The sequence below is a fragment of the Dermochelys coriacea genome, chromosome 2, assembly GCF_009764565.3.
Source record: "Dermochelys coriacea isolate rDerCor1 chromosome 2, rDerCor1.pri.v4, whole genome shotgun sequence".
NCBI classification, from domain to species: Eukaryota; Metazoa; Chordata; order Testudines; family Dermochelyidae; genus Dermochelys; species Dermochelys coriacea.
The window spans coordinates 207,985,035-208,012,820 of NC_050069.1; the positions used below are offsets into that span (position 1 = coordinate 207,985,035).

Genomic DNA, 27,786 nt, shown 5'->3' on the forward strand with positions numbered 1-27,786 from the left:
GCATTATTTAATAGAATAATAATTTTATCCCGCATGCCCCACATATATACTTTTGTCCAGAAATAATTGTGATTTGTAAATTAACCATATATTCACAAGTTCCACTCGATCTCAATAAAAATGTCTTTAAATAGGTTGTATCGTTTTTAAATACATTCTTTCTTTTAACCTGAAAAGGAATTGTCAAAATTCAGTTGAACTAACTTCATCAGTAACAAACACATATGTATAGATAAACAACTTTGCCCTGTCAATTTCAACTGGGAGAGAACGGAAATAAAAATTCTACCGGTATATCAAATAGTGTTTTCATTTCTTCATTCACATAAGGGGATAGTCTTACCTTTTAACTAGTGACATAAGCATAACAATGAAAGGTAGACAGAGAGCAAGAATATTTCGAAATCTACTTATGTAGCCACTTAAAAGGACTATTAATACTAATATTTGGATTCAAATCTATCACAAAGGGGCTCTCTTTATTAGCACACATTTTAAAACAGCTGCTTGTTGATATTGCTGCTTGGAATCTCAACGCAAAGCCATGTGCACAAAGCATAAAAAAATCAATAGTAAATCTTCTGAGAAACGTAAGGTTTTCAGCTCTTAAAACAAACTTTTCAGGGCTCCAAATCATGGAGGTAATAAAACAATGTTGAGTCTCCAGGAACAAAGCAATATGTTGGATGCAAGGCAAATCAAATCTCTGCTACTTTCAAGTCCATTTGAATTTGTGTTTGAAAACTCATAATCTTGATACTTGACCAAAGAAAATGAATTCCAGAACCGGTGAAAGGGAATTATTTTCAGCTGCGGTCCAGGACCAGGTAAAGTTAGAAAGTCTCCCCATTCTTCTAGAGCACATCCTGAAGAAGTAATTCATAAATCAAGAAGTTACTTTTCTTAATAATTAATTAGTTTATCCACTACATACAATAAGTTAATTGTTAAATTGTAGTTTTAACATTAGCTTGATCATTAATACTAATAAATATGTTCATAGAAATAGGTTTTTTAAGCCTATAGCCATAGCTAGCGTTAAGGCATTTAAGTTTAAGCTGTACCTCTGACTTATGATTGTGATTTATTGCTTTTGTAGTTTCTATTTGCTCAGGACTGCAAGTTCTAAAGCCATCTTTCTGCTTTTGGCGCAAAGCAGTCGATAACTTTTTACAACAGACCCAAGGAAGACTTGCTGTGCTTTTTCAGCATCTGTTCCATTATCCATTAATTCCAGTTGTATTGTTTCAGAAGAACTTTTTTATGTGTTTCTTTTATGGAATCTAAAATCACTTTATTTAAAATAGCCATGAATCCATCCCTAGTAAATTTCACTCTTGGTTTAAATGTAGTACTCTGCTATACAGCTAAAAAGAGCATTAGAGTTCTGGAGTTGCATTTGTTATGTGTGTCTAAGATGCTATATTTTCCAGACTTTTTTAAATTCAAGGTTCTTAGTGAGGATAATATATAAATGTTCTACTGCTATCAAAGTCACTTCCATTAGAAAAATTGCAAATTCTTCTTCTGTTTTAATGTCACGCTGACTTTGTTGGAATGTCTGCTAATCTATACTATTACTGATGGGTTTAACTTCCAATAACCGTTTATGTTCCACTTTACAATCAAAGCGAGATTATTATATACAGTTTGACCATAAAGTCTGTAGACGATAAAATTAATCTTTTTATACAATCTTATTATCGCCAATAAAGTATTGGTGAAGTGATAAAAGAATATAAAAAGTAAGCTAAAAGTTTTCTGTAAAAATGCTAGAGTGGGGAAAGGTTTGAGGCAAATGATATATTGTAAAATGCACAATAGTGGTAAGAAATTCAGAGTGTAAAAGTCACCACAGTGGCACAGTAGCACAATACAAGTGTGAAATATGTTATTTATCCCAACTATCTTTATAAGAGCTCTTTGAATTTGTGATGTCTTGTGTCTGTGGTAGGATTGTGTAAATACGAAAAACTAAATCTTTGAGGGAAGACTTCATTCAGATTAGAAACTTGGTCATTTCATAGGTTAACTCAGGGGACGTATATAAGGGCTGTTCCTTTTTTCCTGGATAGTTAGATCATTTTGTTTCTAAATTTTTCATCTTTAGAAGCCCATAATTTTGTGCATCACTCAAATAGTTGTATAGGAAATGCGTAAGCGCAGGTTTAACAGGAAGGTCCCAGAAGATTTTGCAAAATTCAGATCGTCCACACTGAAGCCAGGCGCATTCTTCATAGGGTGTTACAACGACAAAAATCAACCACATTATTAGAGGAGACTCTTTTTGCCTTTGTCAGGTAATTGCAGGTCTTTTTAGTTTCTACAGCTGCCCTGTTGTAAAGTGTGGGTGTTAAGCAAGCGCCATACAATAGCAATATAGAGGAGCCTGTAGGGAAGATTGGTAATCAGAGCAGTCATTAAGGAGTTCCTTACTGAAATAATAGTATCAAGATTTGACTTTATTATTGGATTGCAAAACACGCCATCATTAAATGTAGATCAGTGTGGCGGTTTTGTTTGGGAAATGCCAGTTAATTAGGTTTAGTATAAAAGTTCATTGTAATCACATAATATGAAAATAATTCCTCTTACCTTGAATGTGATTTTGTGTAAAGAAATATTAAGTGTGGGGAAAAAATAATCTCCGGTTCCTGATTTTTTTCTTTAAATTCTTCTTAATGTATTTGGTTAAGGCTTTAAAAATCAGAGGACTGCGCTTAGAAACCTTGTTCCTTCAATGATTCCCTATTTCAAATAAAAGGATTTAAGTTGACGTATGACCACGTGAGCACATAATACAGCGCATTATTGTGGCATTTGGAGTGGAGACCCGGGCTGGCTTCGTCTGTGATTACGCTTTTCCAGTTTCTGTTCAGAGCAAGCACTGCTTTCTATTATTTTTTCCCTCCCTCTCCCCTGCAAGAGCTTTCCATTTCGGTTGCAGCTTTCGTTCCTTATGGAAAGGTTATTGTCGAGCTGATAGGACGGAATGCTTCGTTAAAAAGGATGGATTTTATTTTAAGGTATTTCCGTTGATTGTTCATTTATGTGGTGAGTTATTGCTGGTGGAGGCAAAGGTCAGTAGAAAAGGCTTAAGGGTGTGCGTGGATCCAAATCAAGCTTCGTTTCTCCCTTTGTTTCAATTTGCTGCCGAAAATATTCAGGTCTCTCTTCGCAGCAAAGAAACCAGAGAGTTTCTTATTTTTCCCCCTAGAGATTCTGTTTTTCTTTTATAGGGATCTCCCTCTGTTAAATCTCTTTTAAAGCTACATTACTGTTGTCTTTTATGATCAAGTGGAGACTGGGAGGATCTTATTTTTCTTGAAATATATACATATCTGTGTATACAAGAGTATTTCAGGAGATTGAGAAACACCCCTGGAATGGAGTCGGGGTTCGATTTGTGGCTGTTGTTATTGTTGTTTTGTTTTCTGTGTGCTTCTTTTGCCGATTCCGGCTCCGAAAATCGATGAGTATGCAATTGTGCTGCCATTTTATTTATGATGCTTAGTGGTACTTTGTTTACCATGCGAGCAGGGCTGGATTAGCTCTCTACCGTATTGAGGTTAACAATTCCAATTGAGAAGGGATTGCCTTTCTTTCCTTAGTGAAACCAAACCTGGATTTACCTAAGAATTATCTGGCTATGAACAAATGTCCATCCACCGATTCTAACAATAAATAAGCCTCTGGAAATTTGTTTTACTCTGAATGGGGGATCTGGAAAGCGAGGGGGGAGGGGATAATCTCCTTTCTGTAAGGATTTACATGATCACTAAATTTCTTATCTCTACCACTATGTCATAACCTGCGCTATATAACTACATATATCGTGCAGAGGGAAATGCACCTCAAACAACCCAAAAATGAAGGGATTCTTTGTGTTCTACAAGGGGACAAATGTTATATAAAATTACATCCACCAGTGAGTTCCAGCTTTGGGAAAGGTCAGAGTGCTGAGGTTTGATTTATGTTTCCAGTGAGTTGGGGCAGCGTGCTCGCCTAGATGCGGCTGTGTCATTTTGTCCCAAATTACTGGGCAGTTGTAATTACTCAATTTATGAGCGGGTCATGGAAAAAAATCGAACTATTAGAGACAAAACGTTCTTTACTAAAACACAAAGACAGAGTTTAATTTAGAACGACTCGCTGCCATTCTGCACGGTCCCAGAAAGCGGAAATGTAGAATTTGGGTTTAGCAGCCAACAGATACACTCCGAGCAGAACTGACCCAAAGAAATGCCAATTCCCCCACACATAATGAAGCATGTTCCTCTTTATTAGACATAGTGTTTTTCTTACGCAATTAAAGGAGGGGTATTTCACTCCCAACAGTGTGTTTAAAGCTAAAGTAGGTCAAACCGTATTTTAAACGGGCCGAAACGCGTCGTGAAAATAAAATGTAAGCTTTAATTGCAGCCTTATTGCTTGTCATCGTTTCTGATGATTTACAACTTAGTTCTAGTGCATTTTTGACCCAGTTAAAACAATCATAAATAAAAAAGTCCCAATATAAAACGTGGAAGACCAAGAACAGTTGTGTAGATGGATATTTCGAAAGCCTTTCTGCTTGTGTAAATAATCAGAGTGTTGAGTAAATACAAAATGAAGTGTCAATTGCGATTTTATGGTGTTCGATAACACAAACGGTAATGCTGATTAAACAGGCTTGTCTCCAATATTTGATAATGAACTCATTTTCTAAGGCAACTCACATCCTTTCTCTCTGTGTAATTACTTGGATGTACATTTTATCAGTAATTTCTTCAATTCTCTCCTTTCCCCGATTTGAAGAAGGTAGAATATTCTTTCCCCTAAAATATGCCGAAATTATACATCGTTTATAATCTTAGGCGTTTCTGCCAGAACGGATCCAGTAAAGATTTATGTTAGCTATTTTACACCGAGACTGACAACATTTCCGTGAGTGGAGAGAACTCCGATACAATGTAAACTCTCCAGAAATACACTACATTTCAAATCTCAAATATTTAACCAAAATATAGAGGAAATTCTTCCCTCAAATTAAACCCTTGCAGTCCCATTGGCTTCTGTGGGGTATTAGGGAAGGACGGAATTTCGGCCCTCTGTTAGTGAAAGATACATGCATTTATCTTTGTATAACATGCAGTGCAAATATGCGCATTATTATATGTTACATCAAATTCAAATCCAGTCATACAAAGAAAAATCACCTGCGCACCTTAAAATTACATCTTTGGGTAGCGAGAAAGACAGGACCTGTCTAGAGTTATTGCAAAGTAACTTTCTTTTCTTATGCAGTAAAATGTATCAAGGAAAACTATATCGCAGTAGCTCAATAAACCATTTAATTTCTTGAATTAAAATACCTTGACAATTCCCACGATTTAGAACAAAGAGTCTTCCCCTTATTCCTCCCCCTTCCAAAACAAAATACATATTTCAGTCCAAACTTTAAACGCGCTAATATTAAAACATCAAATATTCCCGAAGTATCCTGAAGAGCTCCCAAAATCGTCACCGTTTCCTGAGTCCGGAGGTTTCCCCTCTTTGCTCTAGGAGGGTTCTGTAGGGGTTCTGTAGGGGTTTCTTTGATTGCATCTTGCTATGTTAGCTGGAAACAGGGAGAAAGACAAATCAGCAGTTTCAGAAAAAAAGTGTGGGGTTGATTATTGACTAAAGAAGCTTTTCTTCAAATGCAACATTCAAGGGGCTGTTTGAAGCAAAATGCATACGAGTGAATTTTTGCCTCTTCTCCTCTCCTACGCTGCCCGACTTCCTCTTTCATGTTGTGCCATCGCAATATGCCATAAGGAGCAAGTGTTTTCTGTTTTAGTGCTCTGTTTACAGCTTTGGTGCATGAAGCCATAAATCTTGTATAGCCATAAATGACAAAAACCATTGGTATGCATAAGAGGCCACCCTGGCCTTATAGTGCTTTTTATTTGTCGTTTGCTTTGTTTTTGCTTTAAGGTGACACTGTGCTCCCTTGCGGTTTTAAGCATACTATTTATATTTTTAGCACCTTAATTAACGAAGAAACGACAAATTTACACCTTGTAATTATTCTAAATCTCCACTTAATGTGTTTCACCCAAACCGGCTCCTTTATGCGGGATTATAGTCTTAAACTTGATTCGAATTGTAATGTACCCGAAAGGAATTCCACGGTTGTTGCTGACGCTCGTATATTTCTGTTGTCAAATTTGGGTTATTTTATTTTATTTTATTTTATTTTATTTTATTTTTTAAAAAAACACTGAAGCTAAAAACATAACCCCCCCAGATACACCTCAGCAATCTATACAGATAGGTGTGCCAACACAGGCGTAGCGTGTGTATCAAATGTATGTGTGTGAATACGTGAAAGTATACACATGCACATATGGGTGGATATCTCTATAGGTATATCTATGTGTATGTATGCATAGATCCATATCTGCACATAGGTGAATATGTCAGTCTGTGCATATATGTGTGGATATCTTCATGGGTGTATGCGCATGTGTACATCTCTACTTGCGTGTGTGTATTCTCAAGCATGCATGTTTAATTACTAACTATAATTAGTTCATTCGTTCCACTAAAAGCATTGTTCAGAGCCCAGATCTGATAGGAGTTGCTTGGATGAAAGACATAAACTACAGATTATTAATTATTATTGTTGTTATTATTGCGAATATTACTGACTAGGTCTTCCATAACTTTCAGCATCGAGGAGCTCGTGTAGAGAATATTCCATATCTACCAAAAACCGATTCACACAAAAAACTGGTCAGAGTGACCCTTTGTGAGCGCCGTTTGTCTTCATTAGCATAATTTTCCTGGACTTTAGTGACGCCTCGGTGCGGGGGGAGCTTCACTCCTTCACTCCCCTTTCTCCTCTCACTCCTTCATTCCTTCTCCTCAACCCCCACCCTGCCCCGGACTTCCCGAGGCGGCTGCGTTTTTTCCCCCCACCAGGCGTCCTTTGCGTGTAATATTCATAAGAAACATACCCATTTTCTGTGGCACTACATGAGGGAAGCCCTGAGACTTGATAGCTCTTATCTTTGGGACCCGCTTTCTGCCCTAGGGGGCTGAGCAGGGAGAGGGAGGGGGTCCGAGCCGAACCAGCGAGTCCTGAGCAGTGAGTGCTCCTCCAGTCTTGGCTGGTGGGTTCCTTGAGCAGATGACTTGAGCCGGTGCCCATCCCGGAGCCGAAGGGACTTGGCTGGGGGAAAGTTCTGCTCCCAGGGTTGTGTGTCGCCGAGCCTCCAAAGAGCATGTTGGCTTCCGCCTCAGTCGTCAGAAGTTAAGGTAAGCAGGCCACAAATACGCTGCTATCAGTTGTGAATGGCGGAGTTTATGTCCCAGTGATTTATGACCATAGACTTAAATCTCGGTTCAAGAAGAGTTCACAAGCGGGAGCTTCCTCCCAGGCAGTGACTGATACCCTCACACTTCGCATGAAGGCAGTTTCTCCTTCTTCCCTGAACTTTTCTTTATCTGTCAGGAAATCTTTAGGGGCTGCCTGCTTTTCTCTCCTGGATCAGAGTTCGGGCTGCGGGGGGGGCGGGGGAATGGGGTTGGAAGGAAGGGATTTTGTCAGATGTATCAGGGAGGGGGGAATAATGGGGAAATGGGGAAAAAGTGAGGGACCTGCCCTAGTAAGGCAACTTTCCTCTGTGTCTTCTTTATCTTTCAGAGAGCTTGTTAAAGTGGCACTTGTTTAACGCACAAATATTAATCTTGTCGGCGTAAGGGTCACTCCAAGATTTTGGGGCCCAATTTTGCTTTCACTCCCATGCGACCCCAATGAAGTCAGTGGGGTCGCACGGGCATAACCGAGGACAGAGTCAGGCCCTTTGTCTTCACCGAGTAAAAGAGAAACATTTCTGCCAGCCCAGGCACCGGTTTTAGTGATAATCTTTTGTCCTCCCCTGGTTTTAATATCTCTGGCACTTTTAAAAAAAGAGAAATGGCCAAGTTGTACTCACAGCTTCCCAGTTTTCTATAACTTTACAGAAGCTGCTTAACTTTGCAAACCAAAACCTGAGTTGATCTGTCTGCAAAGAGATTTACCAGAACCTACAATATTTCTCTCTCAAAATCAAGTTGCTTTTTATTTTTGTTTTAGCTCCTTGCGGAGCTCTGGAAATATTCTCCACCAGACTTTCTACTCAGCATTATCCCCCTGGACATGTTAGTCAATGTAACAAACTTTAAAATGTCAAATATAAAGTGAAGCATTTTAAATGCGCGACCATGACGCTAAGATCACTATTATTTTATTAATATATTGTTTTCCTGAGAGTGTGAGTCCCATATCTCTGTGTGCTTCAAGGGAACTAAATGAAAACTACTTTAGGGCCTAAGAATCAGGCACAGTATATGGGGGGGGGAGGTTGTGCTTTATAATTGAGGAACTGGAAATTAATATGTTTATATGTATCTTCTTTACAGTATGTGTGTTACAGATCTTGACCAACTTATTAGTTCAATAACATCCATGGGTCTCAATTAATGAAAAATCAAATGGTAACGCCTTTTAGGGGTTTATTAAATTAACTAGTCTATAATAAAACAAAGGGACCATTTCTTTCTAAGTAACTTGCCTCACTTGAAATACATATATTTGTAATTATTGGTGGATATTGTGTAATACTTTCGCCCCAAAGGGTCATGTGGTTTTAGGTGCCTTGGGGAAAAAAAATCAAAGGACAGGAGCACTATTTTTGACCTGGTGTAGCTGTTTGTCAGCAACAGGGAGGTGGGTGGCGGTGGAGAAAAGGATTTTAATTTCTGACAATAATGTGTGTGTAAGAGTTCCTAGATTGGAGATAACATTCAGATCTCCTTTCCCATTATTGAGGACACATCTTTAACTGGTTATTCTCAGGCAGGTAAACAGCATGAGTTAACAAAAAAAAAGATTCGCACGGGCTGTAGGAACATTTTATGGTTTGTGTGTCCATCCCCTCTCTCCAGCCAAATGACCCTCATACATCAAATTACATAGCAGTTTCAAAGACAGAACCTATTATCGTTACGTTGGAAGGAAAGTTCAAGCCGTGGTCATGGAGATGAACGCTGGTTTTTCAGGTTCCTGGTGTTTTTTCCAATCCATCATGTTTTAACAGGTAGAATTTGGTAGTTCTATGAAAAGAAGTAGCTCCAAAATAACTATAAAAAGTGTCCTGATTCCTTACGAACTTTTGATTATAATCGTCATTCCTAGAGAACAATCCATTTCTGGGATTCTTTTAAAAGTGAAAGACATGAGAGATGGAAATTCCAAACAGGCTGATTCTACCAGGTTCACTTAAGAGAAAACTCCCAAGTGACAACTGGAGAGCAGTCCCCAAATTATTTACTTTGATGGCTTTGTAAAGCTGTTTGGTCCTGGTGGCTAAATCTGTGTCCCAGTTTAAATTCACTGCAGTTAAAACTGATTTATGTGCATGGGGGGGGGAGGGCATTAAATATCTAAAGTAGTACCAGCTTAATCTGCAAGTACCGCTTCTTCCATTTAATGTGTGTCAGCTTGTATTGTTTTTGTCAAGTATTTTATAGACAAACAAAATATGCATTAAACTGCGTGCGTGTGGATGTTCTTGAATGGAAAGGCTTTGAATAGTTTTTTCTTTTCCACGTGATATATATTTAAAAAGTCTTATCCAAACTGTAACCACAATATAAATATTAAAAATAAGATGGCAGTGGTTACGGTGAAGTACAGGAGAAAGGTTTATTACTCTCCGACAGCAGTGAAAGTGAATGAGAGAACTACTCCCCTAGCGTAACATACGTTTTCCTTGATCACCCTTATCTGGAAGCATTGTATTTAAATAACCTCCCGGGCTTCTTGTGTGATAAATGATAAAACAATTCATGGTGTTATAAACCCCGGAAAACTCCTCTCCTGGTGCAGTAAACCACATATTTGTAGCTGCCAGTAAATTCAGGCAGCTTTTATATCGAAATTCTCTTAGCCTAAGGCCAAGTCATGCTGCTAAATATTGCTGACCACTTTTTCTTTTATGGCTTTCATGTCACTTAGCTATTGAAAGTAAGATGGATTTGTACTATTTCTTCACTCTAGTGTGCTTTCGCTACACCCTAGGTCTACCAGGAGAGGCCATTGGAGGAAGAACGTCACGTGACAGAGGGGTGCCAATGTTATTCTTTAAGGGTGTCAAGACCCTGTCAGTTTGTGAAATAAATATTGGGAAACAACGAAATGCAAAAAGCGACCTACTACGACAGCTCTGCAATCTATGGTGGCTACCCCTACCAAGGAGCAAATGGTTTCACTTATAATGCTAGTCAGCAGCAATATCCTCCATCTTCATCACTTGTGGAAACTGAATATCATCGACCTGCTTGCTCTTTACAGTCACCTGGCAGTTCTGTGTCCCACCATAAGGCCAATGAAATCAATGAGAGTTGCATGAGGACCATCACTAGCCAACCCATTCAGCCCCCAGTTATTTCAGAGCAGCAACAGCCTCCAACCCAGCAGGCACCACCTCCACCTCCACCCTCTGTCTCACCACCTCAAAATGCCAGCAGCAATTCTGCCCCAGCTAACACTACCAAGAGCCCAGTTATTAACTCACCCACCATGTCCAAACAAATATTCCCATGGATGAAAGAGTCTCGACAAAATACAAAACAGAAAAACAGCAGCTCCAGTTCAGGTATGAAATGTATTTACATTATAAGTGACTTACTTAGTCTGGCAGGCCAAATTGTGGGATCAAGTATTTGTAGTTTGTCTGAGATATGTCATATTTTAAAGAAATATTGTGGGAGTAATCTTATTTCAAATATAACTTTTTAACCATGTATCTTCTAGAAAGTATTTTAGATCGCTTTAAAGTGACTGATAAAATGCTAAACTCAGCCTTGCAAATTATTTCTAAGTTATTTAGTTTCCAGGTGCTTCTATGTTCTATTTACCTCTTAGTCTATAACATTCCATTCCACAGGTTATGTTCTTTCTTCTATTAAATCATGTCAACATCTAGAGGCCTAGGCCTCTAGCCAGAGGCACATCCTGAATATTTTGTTGGCATAGTGCTATTAGAATAATAAGACAGTGACCTAGCCCTGCTGAATTGTAAATGGAATAAAATAGCTCATAATCATGTGCAGTCAGGATCAATGCTTTACTTATATTCAAAACCTATTCTTATTTTAGCAGACTGGCAAAGTTACAAGTCTGGTAAACAAAGATCAGTTATGAATAAAATAAAGATAGGTCCATAAAAATATTACTGGTGGATTATAGTATATATGGACACTATTATTACAGAAGTACACCTAAATCGATAACACAAACTTCTGTTCCCAGGCATTTTGTTTATATTTACCACTTCCTACATTTCCTGTGTACTGTGGAAATAGATTCCAAAACTTTAGCAAATTTTTTCTTTCATGTATTTCTTATGGTTTAATAATATTACCATTTACAATGTTGTATGTCATGTATTATTTTATTCATAAAAACAATGTGTGTTTACATATATATTTATATTTATGTGTATATATACATGTATATGTTTATATTTATATTTTTGTTTGTACATATGGGACATATGCACATGAGTGTGAGTGTGCATACAAACACACACACAGAGTTCATGTGTGTATGATGAGATTTTCAGACCATTCTGGGGGATTCCATTCATGGAAATATCTAAATCCTCTGGACTGCTTTGAGGAAACCAACAATAATATATAACATTTAATCAGACTTTTGCATTAAAGAGTTCATAAGACTCGCTTTTTAAAAATCTTTTCTTCTTGTATAAGGATTATTTCAGGTAAACTACAATATTTAGTGCTGTGTTTACTGAGGCAGTTATAGTCATATAGTGACACTTCAAATGTGAAGGAAAATAATGGTGAGCCTTTCAATGCTTTTAGCCTGGCATATTTTAGTTATAGAAAGAAATATGTATGTTTCACTAGGATATTTGTATACCAGAGAGCTGGGATCTACAGACACTAATCCTAGCCATGGCTTCTATTGTTTCTGGTTACTGTGTTCAGGTTCCACCATATTGATTGTATTCTTTGTGTGATTTACATAGGTGAGAGCTGTGCTGGTGATAAAAGCCCTCCAGGGCAAGCCTCCTCTAAAAGAGCACGTACAGCTTATACAAGTGCCCAGCTGGTAGAACTGGAAAAGGAGTTCCACTTCAATAGATACCTTTGCAGGCCAAGAAGGGTAGAAATGGCTAATTTGCTCAATCTCACAGAAAGACAAATCAAAATATGGTTTCAGAACCGCAGAATGAAATATAAAAAGGATCAAAAGGGAAAGGGCATGATGACCTCTTCAGGAGGACAGTCCCCAAGCAGAAGTCCTGTGCCTCCAGCTCCTGGGGGGTATTTAAACTCTATGCATTCTTTAGTAAACAGTGTTCCCTATGAGCCCCAGTCTCCTCCATCATTTAACAAGCCTCATCAAAATGCCTATGGCATCCCTGCATCATATCCGGCTCCTCTCAATAATTGTCCGCCTCCTCAAAAGAGATACACGGGGACAGCAGCGGTTACTCCTGAATATGATACTCATCCTCTTCAAGGCAACAGTTATGGAAATCCACATATACAGGGAAGCCCCGTCTATGTGGGGGGCAACTATGTGGACACCATGACCAATTCTGGGCCTTCCATCTTTGGTCTAACTCATCTCCCTCATCCCTCCTCTGCCAACATGGACTACAGTGGGACTGGGCCAATGGGCAACAATCACCACCATGGATCTTGTGATCCACACCCAACATACACAGACCTTACTTCTCATCATCCTTCTCAGGGAAGAATTCAGGAAGCGCCCAAACTCACCCATCTGTAACAGACATGAGTTACTAAGTGGAATGAAGTCCCCAACTTTTTAAAAGTACTTCCCACCCTTCCCTCCCATCTCCCTCTATTTTTGTTTTTGTTTTGTTTTGTTTTGTTTGGTAAAGCGTTCTATAGTTTACGTGACGTAGCAATATTTGTTGCTTGAATTGCTCTATAGTTTCAATAGTGGATATTTATCTTCTTGAACTGTAGCCTTGTGTCTCGCTTTGGGAGTATACATAGGCTTTATACTTTACTTCTACACTTTTATCAAAACAGGGTATATGAACAAATTTTCTATAACAATAATTCTGAAATGTGAATTTGTTCGTACATGATTGATCCCACGGGGAAGCAATTTTTTACTGCACTTCTTTTAAATAGCGAGAAAGAAATCAAAGGCGCTTGAACAGGGGCTCCCTGGACAATTATTAATACGTGTTAAGTCTTTCAATGTGTGTATGCTGGTGAACATTCAGATTTATTTATATTTTTTTTAAAACATTGAATAATCTAAGTGTTTAAAATTTTATTTATCCCCATCTGTTCATATTTATATATATATATATAAAATTCTGTACCATGAATATTCAGGAGGTATTTACCTGGCCGTATGTTAGATAGCATATTGGCATAAGTAGGAAATATCATTTGAAAGGAAACTATTACTCCTTTATTTAAAAATATAATAATGCAATAAAATTTGAAAAATTGATCACAAATTGAATAATTTATGCTTGTAACATCCAGCTAAATGGAAAATGTGTAAACCTGAAAAGACTAGATTTGTTTTGAAAGTTATACATTCCTTGCTGCTCACATTCTGACAAAAATAAAGTTTTTATTCTGAATAATAAAGAGTTAAGAAACCGTTATTTGTTCAAAAAGACCCAAACCATGTGATCACTAAGTGAACAGATATAGATACACACACACACACATACACAAACACAAATATCCGATACCCAACCCACATAACCTCCAGCCCCTTCTGTTTTCCTTATCAAGGTTTTAAAACTGCAGTGAATTGGCAAATCCCAATATGTCTTATGAGCTGTGACAATTTCAGCGTTGAAAATACCAAGGATGCAAACGATCCGCCTTTTGTGTCCATAACGCTAGGTGCTGAGCTGCCGGCATGCTTTAGAGGCACTGCTATTGGGAGGATATTTTTGTCTGAATAATATTTATTTGGGTCAGAAACAAAACCACGTTTATTTCGCAAACAGCACTGCTCCACATAAAGCTCGGGTGCCCGCGCCGAACAGAGTGATTCCTGAGACAGTGCTCGTAAGGGTAAGCTGGTCCTTGGTCTAGAGATGTTGGCTTTCGCCATGTTGGGCTTTTTTTCCCCCCTGCAGGAACCCACTTCACCAACAGCCGTCCATATGGAAAAGGCTCTTCTCGCCTCTGCACTGGAGGGACCTTTGGAAAGTTGGGAGCTTTTTACTCCCACACTTTTCCTCCCAGGGTCAAAACGGACAATCCATCGCCTGTTACATTGTGCTGGGAGGAGGGGGAAATTAAATAAAGCAAAGAGAGCTAAGAATAAAAATAAGATAATGTACATGGATATTTTGAAGGCACAAATTAAAAAAAATTAATAGTGATAAATACAGTTCATCACCCCACTAGAGAAGAAACCAGAATAAACCAGCTGTTTAGGTTTGTGTACACTTTTTGGAAGCAAAGCTTGCTGTTCAGGCTCATAAACAGGATTACACTGTAGTTCGGGATATTTTCTTCTCAATATGTTGCTTCCTATTCGGCTATGATTTTAAAAAAATGACCCGATTTAGTATTTTTTTCATTTTTGTTAATCTGGTTTCCCACCCCACTTCACCTCCTCCCTTTTCTGGCCCTGGTGGGGGAGGGGATACAAGAGCGCTCTAGCTTTCTTTAAAAAAACGCAATATTGCAAAATACTTACTCTCTGCATGGCTTTCGATAATAAATTAGCAAGCTATTCACATGCAAAGCTATTCCGATAGAAATCTGTATTAACTGGAATCCAGAGAAGCGAATCAACATACTAAAATAAGAGTTTTCTTTCATAATACTATGTGACCTTATTTTTAAAATTCAGACTATAAATCAGGATGGACCTTAATAGATTTGGGTGAAATATACACATGTATGTATATAGAGACATAAACATATGCCATGTAGATATTAACCCATGCTGTTCAGTATCTGTGTCTTTTACTGCACGGGAAAAATGTCGCCATTTTGGTCTCACTCTAAAATATTATTAATCGTGAGCCTTTATCTTGTTCTGAGAATCATCCTTGCTTGAAGTTTGTTGAAAATATTATAATGTATCCCTGAATCTATATATAAGTGTTCTGCAAAAAATATATATAATATTTCAGTCAAAGAAAGCGATTTTGTATGTATTTATTTTATTATATATATATATACCTCAACTGATGAAGAGGTTGCCTAGAATCTGTCTGATATTTTTCATTGAATCATAATATATATTCAAAACTGACCTAGGATAGAACATTAATGTGAAGAGGAAGAAAGTATCTTTTGGCCATTGATAAATCCAGAAAGGATTATTTAGGAAATGTTTCTGTTTATTTAAACAACTCTTGTTTTAGGCAGGTTAAATAAAATCAGAGGAAATGTCAGAATCTATTAATTCTTCATGTGTTACATCTTTTAGCACAGATAATTAAATTTATAAAAATATTAGAAAGAATTTGGCTTTCCACTCCCTTTCTCTCATTCCAAATACATATATGAGCGCAGTTTCCCCTACTCTTTCCAGAAAAAATACAGCTAGTTTGTTTCCATTTTTAAATCTCTATATTGGATTTTTTAAAAAAATCTATTGATTAACACATATTTATAAAGGCAGAATAATAGATTTTTACAAGTATTTTGCAGTTCACTGTCCGAAGAGAAAAACCTTTTGTTCCAGGTGGTTTTTGTATTACACCGACCACAAGAAAATAAATAGGATAAATAAATAAATAAATGCGCAGAATACCTACACCCACACGTTTTTTACTTACAAAGGCTCGTTACACTCGAAATCTCCCTCTTTCTCTCCCTTTATTGTTTTTTCATCTTACTGTTAATTCCAATATTTTAAAGTCAAAATAACCCTCAGCACCAAGCCAACTAGAAACGTATATTCCCACAGTACTGAGACTAACCCTGAAGCAGTACATTTTAAAAGGAGCCCTTTTCCTTGTTTACTTGCGTTTCTTGCTCTCCTTCTTTGCTCGGTCACATTTGATCTTGGAAAGAGCAAGAAGGTTTAAATGTGTTCTTAAGGGCCAGTAGCTGTCAAACCTTTTGGCGGACAAGATTGATCACGGGCAGGCATCACCAGAGCTTTGTTTGTAGTAAAAGCAAGAAAATTAAACCCCCAGCATTTTCCAACAGCATCTATATTTATAAGGCATCCCTTTTGAGGTATTAAATGACAAGTCTCGTTCTATATTTTATTTAAACAACCTAACAAAACAACCCCCCCTTTAAAATGCCCCAACCCCATTCCTCCTTTCCCAGCCTTTCCCAGATATACTTCATCTTGTGGATTTATTAGCTTCAAACCGAAGGGTTTTGGTCAGTCTCGGATAGAGTGGAGGTCTAATGATCAGTTTGTTATTTGAACCGCTTACAAAGATTCTGGCCATTCCTTTCAATGCAATTCCGAAGTAGAGCAGCTATTGCCAGCGCAAGTCTGATTTGGCTTCCTTAGACTATAAAAAAAAAAGAAAAAAAAAGAACAACAATGATGTCTTTCATCTGCATACAAAATGCTACACGAAACAGATATGGCCTGCGTGCTGTGGAAACTAAAATTCCGGATGTGTTCATTGTGTTTATTAATAATAATAATAATAATAATTAATAATAAATAATTATTAATAAATAGCCATTAGCATCATACTTTTACCACTCTTCCCGATTGGATTGGAAAGGTTGTTTCAAAGCATCAGCGTTCAGTAGTTTAATAGCTTTGTAAGTTGTAAATCAAAACCATTGTAAACAAAGCAAATGCTTTTGGATCATACACAGTTATTCAAGTTAGAATCCTTGCAGCATTTCCCCCCTGACGTATTAATATTTATATACATATCTGACACTACCTTCCAATATATTTCCCTGCAATTGAACATACTCACCAGACCCAGTCTACTACGGTTACTAAGCAAAACATGTCAGCAGACGCGAGTGTAGTTTACAAACTAATGCTCTAGATTGCTTAGAATATTTACAGTATATCTATATCCATACGATAGAGATAGAGATAGATAGATATATTATAGTGCACTTCTGTGAAGTCAACTGCAGTGAAAAATCATGACCATAAAGCTGTTTCTATGTTATTCTTCCCATAGGAGCAAGGCTGCTGCGGAAAATCCTGCTAAACAATGGGCTCAGAGATCGGCGGCCAATTGTTCTCCATACTGTACATACTCTCTCCCCCCAAAGCAAAAGTGGCATAGAGATGCCAATTCGGGAGCAGTAAACTAGCTTAGGGGGAAGTGCTATTCCCCGGGAAAAAAGCAGGACTCTCTGCCAGTAACTCCTGTCTGGGTGCAACTTCTTATGTGGCTGAGATGTGGGGGCCCTAGGTGTCAAAACTTTGAAGATTAATGGATTACTTTGTTAATGACTCAAAGCGTCAGATTGAGGTGCTTAAATGATTTGCGAGGTGCAAAGCGTTTTCCTGACAGTCCCAAACAATGAGATGAGTGTGCGGGAGGAGACAAGAGGGGCAGCAGTCTGCAGGACAAGCAACCACACACACACACACACACACACACACACACACACACACACACTCACGCACAGATCATTTCAGATTAGGACGCAAAGCCGATAGATACAGATATATAATTTCCCCCCTAAAAAGTGTAAATAAAGCCTTTCTGGCCCCCAATGAGGCGTTCCTTCCCGACTTTTTTGGATCAATCAAACAGACAGTGGCTTCTTTTGATTAAAGCCCAAATTGTCATTGGGCAGAGGCAATCATGTGACAGCCAATTCGGTCCAATTTCAACCTTGTCTCCATGAATTCAATAGTTTAATAGTAGCACGGTCCCCATACGGCTGTAATCAGTGAATTAGAAAAAAAACACCCCACCAGCGATCTTCTATGATATATTTTTTTCTTCTCTCTCTCTCCTTTTTCCTGGGCCTTTCCCCCCTCCCCCCAAAAAACCCTCAATAAGAGGAAACTTTTTCTCCAAGGGGGCTGCGAGTTGAAGGCCATGAATTTCGAATTTGAGCGAGAGATTGGTTTTATCAATAGTCAGCCATCGCTTGCTGAGTGCCTGACATCTTTTCCCCCTGTCGGTGATACATTTCAAAGTTCATCAATCAAGAACTCGACGCTTTCACACTCGACACTGATTCCTCCTCCTTTTGAGCAGACCATCCCCAGCCTGAACCCAGGCAGCCACCCTCGCCACACCACCAGCAGCCGACCCAAGCAGAGCCCCAATGTCAGCAGCAGCAGCCCGGTGCCAGCCGGCGCCCTGCAGCCTCCGGAATACCCCTGGATGAAAGAGAAAAAAGCCTCCAAGAAAACTACCCTCCCGCTTGCTTCGGCGTCAGCCTCAGCCACTGGACCAGCCTGCCTAAGCCACAAAGGTCAGTTCAAAAACTTTCCCCGAGAGCTAGCTCTTTCCCTTGGATTGTTACTTTCCCAACTTCAATGGAAATGGTTTGGAGGAGGAGGAGGAGGAGGAGGAGGAAATAAACTGGTGGGCTCCACAGTGTTATTAAAACCCCAGACTTTCCCTAACTTGTTTAACGTGGGATGATTTATCTGAGTTGGAGCTGACCTCCTCTCGTCTTGCTGTCCTAGAGTTAGGATATTTGACAGTAATGAAGAGTGATAGATTGCTCCTGCTCAGCTAAGCAGCTGATGCATTAATTATAAATTGTAGTATGGCTAATATAAAGTTTGCTCTGGTAGGTTTGGGAGCTAGATGCAATAATTGTATTGAGGTGGAAAGGGGTCCACAGTGTCGGGAGCACAGGAGTGCAACACAATGGATCTACTGCAGCCAAGGGCGGCCATTTTGTTGCAGTTGATATTTTATTCTATAGATATACATGTATCTTTCCCCCCTCTGAGGTGGAATATGCTGGGATGCTAAAATTCAAACTGTGCATTTATCGGTTTTTACAGAGTCTCATGAAATCCCCGAAAGTGGGAACGGTGGATCTAGGAGGCTGAGGACGGCTTATACCAACACCCAGCTTTTGGAGCTAGAAAAAGAATTTCATTTCAACAAGTATCTCTGTAGACCAAGGAGGGTTGAAATCGCAGCTTTGCTGGATTTGACTGAGAGACAAGTAAAAGTCTGGTTCCAGAACAGAAGGATGAAGCACAAGAGACAGACCCAGTGTAAGGAGAACCAAAACAGTGAGGGGAAATTTAAGAGTCTGGAGGACAGCGAGAAAGCAGAAGAGGAGGAGGAGAAATCGCTCTTTGAGCAAACCCTCAATAATGTCTCAGGCGCTCTTTTGGAAAGGGAAGGTTACACTTTTCAACAAAATGCACTATCTCAGCAGCAGGCTCAGAATGTACACAATGGAGAGTCCCAAAGTTTCCCAGTTTCGCCTTTAACAAGCAATGAGAAAAATCTGAAACATTTTCAGCATCAGTCACCCACTGTTCAAAACTGCCTATCAACAATGGCCCAGAACTGTGCAGCTGGCCTGAACAATGACAGTCCTGAGGCCCTAGATGTCCCTTCTTTACAGGACTTTAACGTTTTCTCCACAGATTCCTGCCTACAGCTTTCAGATGCAGTTTCACCCAGTTTGCCAGGATCACTGGACAGTCCTGTAGATATTTCTGCTGACAGTTTTGACTTTTTTACAGACACACTCACTACAATTGACTTGCAGCATCTGAATTATTGAGAAATTAAAGACGTCCTGTCGCCAAGGGTTATGGCTTGTTTCAAATTACTTTCTTTTATTTTTCTTTTCCTGGTCAGTATTTTCTGTTTTTTAATTCCCTTTACTGTGTTCCAGAGCCATTTTTACTGTTTCTTATGAAGTTTTAATTGTGTTCAGTTTAACCTAGCCACATTCTAGGTCCCTCTATGAAAGCAATATATGAGGCCTGTAAGAAAGTGATCATATAGAATTGTATCTTCACTTTCTTTTTATTTTTGTATTACATTAGGATGCGTTGTCATAAGTATTTTTGGTAGAATAAATTCTTGTTTGCTACAAGTAGCTTTCTTCTCTCTCTCTCTCTAGACTCAGACCATAAGTGGTAATTTTCCCCCCACCCCGCTCTCTTTATTTAACTTCAGAGATGAAATTAAGACATTCTGGTCACAATCTCTCTCTTTTTGGTAATTTAATATATTTATTAGAGAGAGAAAAAATCACATTTAAATTCTTTATTGCAAAGGTTCTCATAAATCAAGTCAAAGTACCGGATGATTCTCACAAACAAAAATAATAACTAAAACGCCCACAGAGCTCACATAAAGATTTCTTCCTTTTAATGTGCACATAACACGTTATTCTGTGTGTGAATACATGTCTTGGGTTTTCTAAACTGTGACAAACACCATACATATGCGGCTTAGCCGTTACAGACAAAATAGCATCTATTGTAAATGGGGAACGTGCCTGCTATAGAACCTGGCTCGTTACAGGGGTGGAAGGCTCTTTTAAAGCATCGTTTTTTTCTATAACTCAACGTTTAGGTGTCCAGCAAGTCGTTTTCTGAAACACTTCTTTAAAAATAAAAATGCTAACAAAGTACGCCTCGGATTAGCTCCCATGTGCTGAAAGGTCCCAAGAAAAGAAATCTAAAAGAGAAGGGAAATAAAAAAAGTTATTATCTGTAAAAATACATTTAGGACGGGCTTAAATTCTTAGTGCCATTCTTTCGGGGATTTCTGCGGGGGTCCCATAACAAAAAAAAGTCTCTTTATTTTTAAACCGGTTTGCGGTGCCAAGGGTTGATCATTAAAACTGGAAGCTAATGGTTAACATGTTTAAATTTCAATTGAACCACTTCAGCGGCCCACTGTCCAAAAATGTGTTACTTCCTCAGTTACAGCAGTAAAGAAGCTCATTAAAAACTCCAGCTAAATTGGTAAGAATATTATCGATATTAATCACCCAGTTCAGAAGGTGAGCGTTTTTTACTCTGCTAAAATCAAGCAACAGATGCTAGCAGGTAGTTTTGCTGCCCACAGATCCGTCGGCCCTTGATTTTGAGTATTCCGGAATATATCTGAAACACAGTGAATGGATTCATTTGTCTCAAGTACTTTGTTTCCATTTCATTTGAGGTGTGTTGTTTCTCTGATCCGCAACACGTTGCAGAGCTGAGATGCGTGGGCAATAGCTGGAAGGGGTTGGATGCAATTCTTCCTACACTCATAAATCACACTCTTTCTATGAATGAGAATGTCATCAAAGAGATCAATGGCAGGAACACATGCACAAATAAAAATCCTCTTACGTATTTGCCGGAGCCGAGGATCCCCTTCTAAAACCATTAAGTTAGTAGGCGTTTAGTCATAATTCATTTTTATTGCTCGTTTAAAACAACGGATTGGCTAAACTGCGGATGCCGCAAAAACCTCGGGCCTCCTTCTTTTCTTTCGCTGCTTCAGCACTTTCGCTTTTGTAAGAGGGCAGTTTCGTCGAGTATTTTAACGCCTGTTACAGGGTTCCAATGGGATTTAATTGTTAATATATGATTGGCTTTTAGATATTTATATATGATGTATATACAGAGTGATGTCATAGCATCTTCTTAAATGAACAGAATTGTTTAGTAAAAGACCAGTAAAAGTCTCTCAAGATATATTTAAAATCAATGTCTGTAAATCTACCTGAGATAGAATTCCTCTAAGAAACTCATTGTAACCCCTAAATCTTGAGTGAGTGTGAGACACAGAGTATTATTTGGAGAATGTCCCAAGAATGTGCATCAGGCGCCAGAAATGCTTCAAAGGCTTGAATTGCTGGAGATGCAAACTCGACTTTCTGCAAACCACGATGGATCGAACCCACAAAGGAGGCAGGGTGAGGGCTAGCAGAAAGGTTTGATTGTTAAAATAGCACAGCTCTGAATTTTGTGTGCATTTGCGACCGTGTCTGGTGGCAACTTTTCTCGTTGGGGGGATGAAGAGCCATTTATCCCTGGTGTGTCCCCTTCCCATTATGTTGCACTGAGGCTCTGTAATGGCAGCAGCATTCGAGGCATTAGAAGAGAGACAATGTAACAAAAGACGCGGATTTCTTCAAAACAATGGTACAGAAATGAAGGGAAACGATTTAAAGGAAACAGAGGAGAGTAACAGAGGAGCTGTTATTTGGCAAAAATTACGGGTAAATATATAGAGAAGAATTATATGTGCCGATAGATTTGCAAATAGATTGATTTTAAATAGAGAGAAGTTTACTGTTCTTTTAGTAAACAATTCTGTTCTTTTAATATGATGGTATAACATCAACGATGTTTATAAATAAATTATACATATACGATATAATAAATAGTTTTGCTAATCGTTAAAGTAGTGAAGAAAAAAAACTGGAAAAAGCCATCTCTTTTATAGTTAACAGATATGCCAGCCTGTGTTCGCACCTGATTTGTACAGCAGTTATCACAGCTGATTAACAAGAATTAAAAAAGACAATATTGCAGCCAAAAAGGGTGAGCATCGTTCCATATATGTTTGCTGAACTTCCTCCCACCCCCACTCACGAATTTTAAGAAATCCAGCGTTTTCAAACGGCTGTTATCTAGGCATGTTTGTAAAATGTAAATAGAAGGACAAATCTTTTTATGGATAAACTTAGGCGGGGGAACATATATTCGTTTTCCGGTGGCGTCAGGGGGGCTGTGGAGGTGAAATGGATACATGGGTGGCCCAGCTGGAGCCTCGAACACTTCTGGTAGCTTATCACTTGGAAGAGGATGTTGCACTTAGTATGTCTGGGTGGCTGGAGGGAGGGGGCTGGCGAGTCGAGGGGGAAATAGCCCTTTATATTTTAAAATACAAATAATAATCAATCGGGCATGGTGACAATGCAAAATCTGCCAAAGTTGAAGTGCATCTGCATAAATCCACACACAGTTGTCCAGGCTGAAAAAGACAAGAATAAAACTATTTGCCAAGTTACGTGGATGGCTCCACATGTTTGACTGGCTCTGTAACTGCCGGTATCTGTCTGAGCAAATAAGGTGAATGTGAAATCAAATGCCAAATACCAACTATCATCCATGCTGTTCTATACATTGGTCCTATTTTCCTTGTCTGGAACAAGAGAAAGTTTTAGTAAATTCTGAGATAGATCACACAGGGGGTGTATGTGGTGGGGGGGCACCTCTGCCAGCAGCTATCTGGTTCCTCTCCCCTCTACTCTCTGTATACTCTGTGGTGGAGTATACAGTGACAAAGAGAGCCACCAAGTGACAAAGAGAATGAATTAGAGTTAGGGACTGCAGTGGCCCTTCACCTCCTTTTCTCTCCCCCTCCCCCTTACCCCTGGGCATGTCATCCGGTGCTTGGGTGTGTTTATCGTTAGGAATTGTGTGTGTGTGTTGTCTGTGTGTGTGTGTGTGTGTCACAGGCGCCGCGGGACCCCAGCAGATGGATTGCAGAACCTGGAAAAGCTTCCAGCCTGGCCCACGTTTGCAATCGTCATCCATTTTCCTGCCCCCCCTTCCCCCCAGCCCCGAAACCGGCTGCGCTCACGTAACCTCTGGTTAGCTGGGCAGAGCCCCAAATAGGGGCCGAGGCAGCAGCGCTCCGGCCGCTCCGCGCCCCACGCCTGGGCTCGGTGGCAGAAGCCGGACGAGCCCGCCTGCCTGCAGCACAATGGGGTTAAATTACAAAAGCGCCTCATTTCCATGCTAATAACATCGGCGCGATGGGGACGGGGATGGACAAGCCCCTTTAACTCTTGGCTGGTCGAGCCCGGGGCTCCGCGGAGGCTCCCGGAAAGGGGAAACCCAGGCGCGGTCTCCACCCCCCACGCCCCCCCCCCCGCATGCCCCCAGCCCCGAAAGGCTGCGCGGGGCTCCCTTCGGCACAGCCCGCTTGCCCGCCCGGCTGGGCCCCGCACAAGGACCGGCCAGCCGGAGGGCGGGGGGGGGGGGGGAACGGGCTGTCCTGACCGGTCCTGCACCAGCAGGAGCGCCGCACTCTCGAGCCATCCGTGAAGGCGATTCACGGGTGGCGGCCCAAATCCTCGCAAGCGCGCTCCGGGGAAGGGAGCGGCCACCAACTGCTCTGCGAGCAGAAAGCGTGAGAGCGCCTGTCTTACCTGGGCTCCTCCGGCGGGGTCTCCGAGCCCTGTAATCCGTGCAGCAGGAGCACCCCCCTCCACCCCCCTCCAGAGGCGCCGCCGCGTCAGCTGCTGCAGGCTGAGCGCCTGGGCTCACACTGTCTCTCTGGCCCCGGCTCTGAAGCCCCAATGAACTGGCTCAGGGGAAGGGGGAGGAGGACGGGGGGGGGGAGAGGAGGTGGTGGGAGCTCCGCGTCACCTTGATGGAGGAGCGCTCGGAATTTAAATGCCACTGGAACGGTGATCCATCACCAACAGGAGCAGGGAAATTTTAGCAGGGGGCTCAGCCATTGGCTGCCGTCCTCACGTGTCCCCCTCTCACTGTACATTCATATCATTTTTCTCCTGGCCCCATGGAGGAAGTGAGAAAGTTGGCACGGTCACCCAGGACTCCGAAGACCCGGTCACTCGGTGATAAATGGACACGGCGAGGATGAGTTCCTTCCTCGACTACCCCATCCTCAGCGGAGAGTCCGGGGCATGCTCTTCCCGAGCCTATCCTCCCCCAGATCATGGGATTACAACTTTCCAGTCCTGTGCGGTCACTGCCAGTAACTGCAACGGGGATGATCGCTTTATGGTTGGCAGGGGGGTCCAGATAAGTCCCCATCACCATCACCATCACCAGACCGGTGCCTTCCAGCATCACAACAACCTGGGCATGTCCTACTCGCACTCTAGCTGTAGCTCTGGATATGGCACCCAGAACTTCACCGCGGGTTACAGTCACTACGCACTAAATCAGGAAGCAGATGTAAGTGGAGGGTATCCCCCATGCACCCCGGCCGTTTACTCTGGAACTGTCTCATCTTCCATGGTCCAGCATCACCACCCCCACCAAGGTTATGCTGGGGGCACGGTGGGTCCCGCTCAGTACATTCACCCCTCATACGGACAAGAGCAGCAGAATCTGACTCTAGCGAGTTATAGTAATTCCTTATCCCCTCTCCATGCCAGCCATCAAGAAGCTTGTCGCTCTCCTTCTGCAGAGACCTCGCCTCCAGCACAAACCTTTGACTGGATGAAAGTTAAAAGAAACCCGCCTAAAACAGGTTAGTCGTGATTTCAGAGCAGGGGACTGTTTCTTTCCTATTCACTTTCTTTAATAAAACAAAACGAAACCAAACCCTTCTGCCTTCTGACCTAGAGTGTACAGGTGCCTTGTTGTTTATGGGTAAGGAGAGCTGAGACCACTGAGTATGGACAGGTTCATCCACCTGATATAATGGCAGTTCCATGCTGGGTTTTTTTGTGGTAATATTTCTTGTAATTGGTAAACAACTTATCAAATTTCCTTTGATACACACTAGTGGCCGATTTTATGTTAGCACCTCACACTCCATCACTCACTGACCCTCTTTTTAAGAAGTTCTTGTTCCATATCGTTTTACCTGTAGACACATACTGATTATGTCACCTATATATCACTTATTGAACTTTTCATATACTTTTGCAGGGAAAGCTGGAGAGTACGGATACGTAGGTCAGCCCAACACCGTTAGAACCAATTTTACCACTAAGCAGCTCACAGAACTGGAGAAAGAATTTCATTTCAACAAGTACTTGACAAGGGCCAGGAGGGTGGAGATAGCTGCTTCACTGCAACTTAATGAAACACAGGTGAAGATCTGGTTCCAGAACCGTAGGATGAAGCAGAAGAAAAGAGAGAAAGAGGGCTTGCTACCCATTTCCCCTGCTACCCCGACAGGAAGTGAAGAAAAAACAGAGGAATCATCAGAAAAGTCCAGTTCATCCCCATGTACCCCTTCACCAGCTTCATCTACCTCAGACACTCTAACTACCTCAAATTGAAATATTTCTGGCCCCCTCTGTTTTAGATATATGACTCCCACTCTAAAGCCACATCTTTAGCAAAGCTGTATTGATTTAAAGTATATTTTAATCTTTACCTCATCTTTACATCAATCAACTTGTTTCAAGAGAATTTGGTTTTAGAAGGCTCCCCAGCTGTTTAGTCTATGCAGAACTAAACAATTAAGTGGTTTCCATAATCAGGTTTCTGATGATCATTTATTCAAAATTCATATTTTTTTAAATTCCTGCTATTTGCTACAGAAGATTTGTTGGCACAGTTAAAAGAGTTCTCAGTAGTTCTCAGTAGAATAAAATTGCAAGGACATTTCTATATTTTTCCTTACATAAAGACAGGATATATGGAGTACATAACCTCATGAAGAGATGCACTATTGAAAGTGTTTACACGAATTATAGAACTTTCATCCTTTAATTTAATGTATTCTTTTTCATGTGTATTTGTTTGCTGGTTGTAAATACTTTGTCCAAGAGATTTATCTTTTTACAGATTTTCTAGAAACGATGTTTAGATAATCAGATTAAATAGGGTAGGTGCAGTCTCAAAGTTGGAATCAATTATATATTGTTACAACTGATGATCATATCAGCTAAATTTGTTAATGTCAATCAGATACCTCAGATAATAGCACCATTTCTTTTAATGAAATAGAAGAAAAAAGCTCCAATTGCACTAGGTTTTGTAAACTTTGCTTGGTGTGCTCCCACCCCACCTCCCCCCATCTGTGCTGGATTATATTGGACCTAAGGGTATATTATCCAAAAGACCTGACCTACTCCTATTTTCATATTAATCATTCCTTGGACTTGATGTCTTTTCAACCAAATCGTAAATGTGATGAATGGCCAAATGAATGTATATTTTATGTGATTCGTGTATGGAACTTTGCATGATGCACAGTGCTTTGATGTACTTAAGGTACACTGAGTTTTATCAGTTGTCATTTGTGAGCAAACCATCTTCCTGATTTTCTGTACAATCATTAAAGGTTCTGAGATTCTGTAAGTGATGAATCCAGAGCAGAATTTACGGGTCTTAAAATGTCTGTAATAAATATATTCAAGTTTCAGGTATACTTGGTTTGGGTACTTTTTTTGGGCCGTTGTTAATCATACTTAGCTCAACACTTCAGTTTCTTCATTTTCACTGATGTGGCCTTTGATATGCTACTTCATAAAAAGTAATTTCTCCTAATCATTAGTGTGCTGAGGTCAGAACTCAGTAGTTCCTTTCAACCGTGCCCCATCGCACAAGCCTGATTCCTTTTTCATGTTTCACCAATATTATCTTTAGACACTATAAGAAAACTCCCCTCTCTGTTGCAGCACGAGGGAATTTATGAACTAGATCTATTTTTGAAACACAAATACTAGCACTTCCTGGTTCAAGTGCTAACCTTTTCACCCCCAACTGAACGTTGACATATCTATAAACAGAGCAGTCTTCAAAAGCAGAAACTGTCTTCAGCCAGTCTTTCTTCACATCGTAGGCCAAAAGTTGAGATTCACATTTCATTATCGCTAGTATAAAGCTGACCCAAGAAATGCAGCTTCATTCGCCTTCCTCTTTACATTGCCAGTGACATCTTTAAGACGTTAACAACCCGACAAGTTGGATGCTTCTTCTTTACGGAGATGGAACTCTAATGCTATACATTTGCCCCTTATTTCAAAGAGAATTTCACCTCTAGGTGATACACACAACTTGTTCTTGCCAAAAAGCCCAATAAGCTACACCGATTGGATGCTTTCACTATGCATAAAACAAGTTCTTTCAGGCAAATTTTAGGAAATCCTGAAATACTTCGATTCAAGTTA

The 27,786-nt window shown here is 40.2% G+C and overlaps 3 protein-coding genes and 2 long non-coding RNA genes across 11 annotated transcripts in view; 3 read left to right on the forward strand and 2 right to left on the reverse strand.

Moving 5' to 3' along the window:
• Nucleotides 1-16,680, forward strand: part of HOXA3 (homeobox A3) — a 46,812-nt gene extending 30,132 nt beyond the window's left edge. For 5 of the 7 annotated variants that reach the window (XM_038388874.2, XM_043509132.1, XM_043509133.1 and 2 more), the window contains 2 exons: nt 10,091-10,667; nt 12,066-16,680. In XM_038388874.2, coding sequence (XP_038244802.1) covers nt 10,208-10,667; nt 12,066-12,835 — 1,230 coding nt within the window. In that variant the 5' untranslated portion in view covers nt 10,091-10,207 and the 3' untranslated portion in view covers nt 12,836-16,680. Of the gene's footprint in view, nt 1-2,907; nt 3,027-7,165; nt 7,285-10,090; nt 10,668-12,065 lie in introns of those variants that run through there. The other 2 variants (XM_038388875.2, XM_038388876.2) reach the window with 2 other exon arrangements.
• Nucleotides 4,262-7,120, reverse strand: LOC122458966. Its single transcript, XR_006279350.1, has 2 exons — nt 6,984-7,120; nt 4,262-5,599 (listed from the first exon to the last, which is right to left on the reverse strand). It is a non-coding gene; the product is annotated as an uncharacterized LOC122458966 (long non-coding RNA).
• Nucleotides 16,681-16,947: 267 nt separating the features above from the next.
• On the forward strand, nt 16,948-20,618 carry HOXA2 (homeobox A2). The gene is made up of 2 exons (XM_038390413.2): nt 16,948-18,444; nt 18,989-20,618. Exons 1-2 carry the CDS (start codon nt 18,063-18,065, stop codon nt 19,726-19,728), a joined length of 1,122 nt encoding a protein of 373 aa, XP_038246341.1. The 5' UTR covers nt 16,948-18,062; the 3' UTR covers nt 19,729-20,618.
• On the reverse strand, nt 20,303-24,516 carry LOC122458967. Its single transcript, XR_006279351.1, has 2 exons — nt 24,115-24,516; nt 20,303-22,931 (listed from the first exon to the last, which is right to left on the reverse strand). It is a non-coding gene; the product is annotated as an uncharacterized LOC122458967 (long non-coding RNA).
• On the forward strand, nt 24,456-27,020 carry HOXA1 (homeobox A1). Its single transcript, XM_038390569.2, has 2 exons — nt 24,456-25,187; nt 25,592-27,020. Exons 1-2 carry the CDS (start codon nt 24,554-24,556, stop codon nt 25,945-25,947), a joined length of 990 nt encoding a protein of 329 aa, XP_038246497.1. The 5' UTR covers nt 24,456-24,553; the 3' UTR covers nt 25,948-27,020.
• The last annotated feature ends 766 nt before the right edge of the window (nt 27,021-27,786 follow it).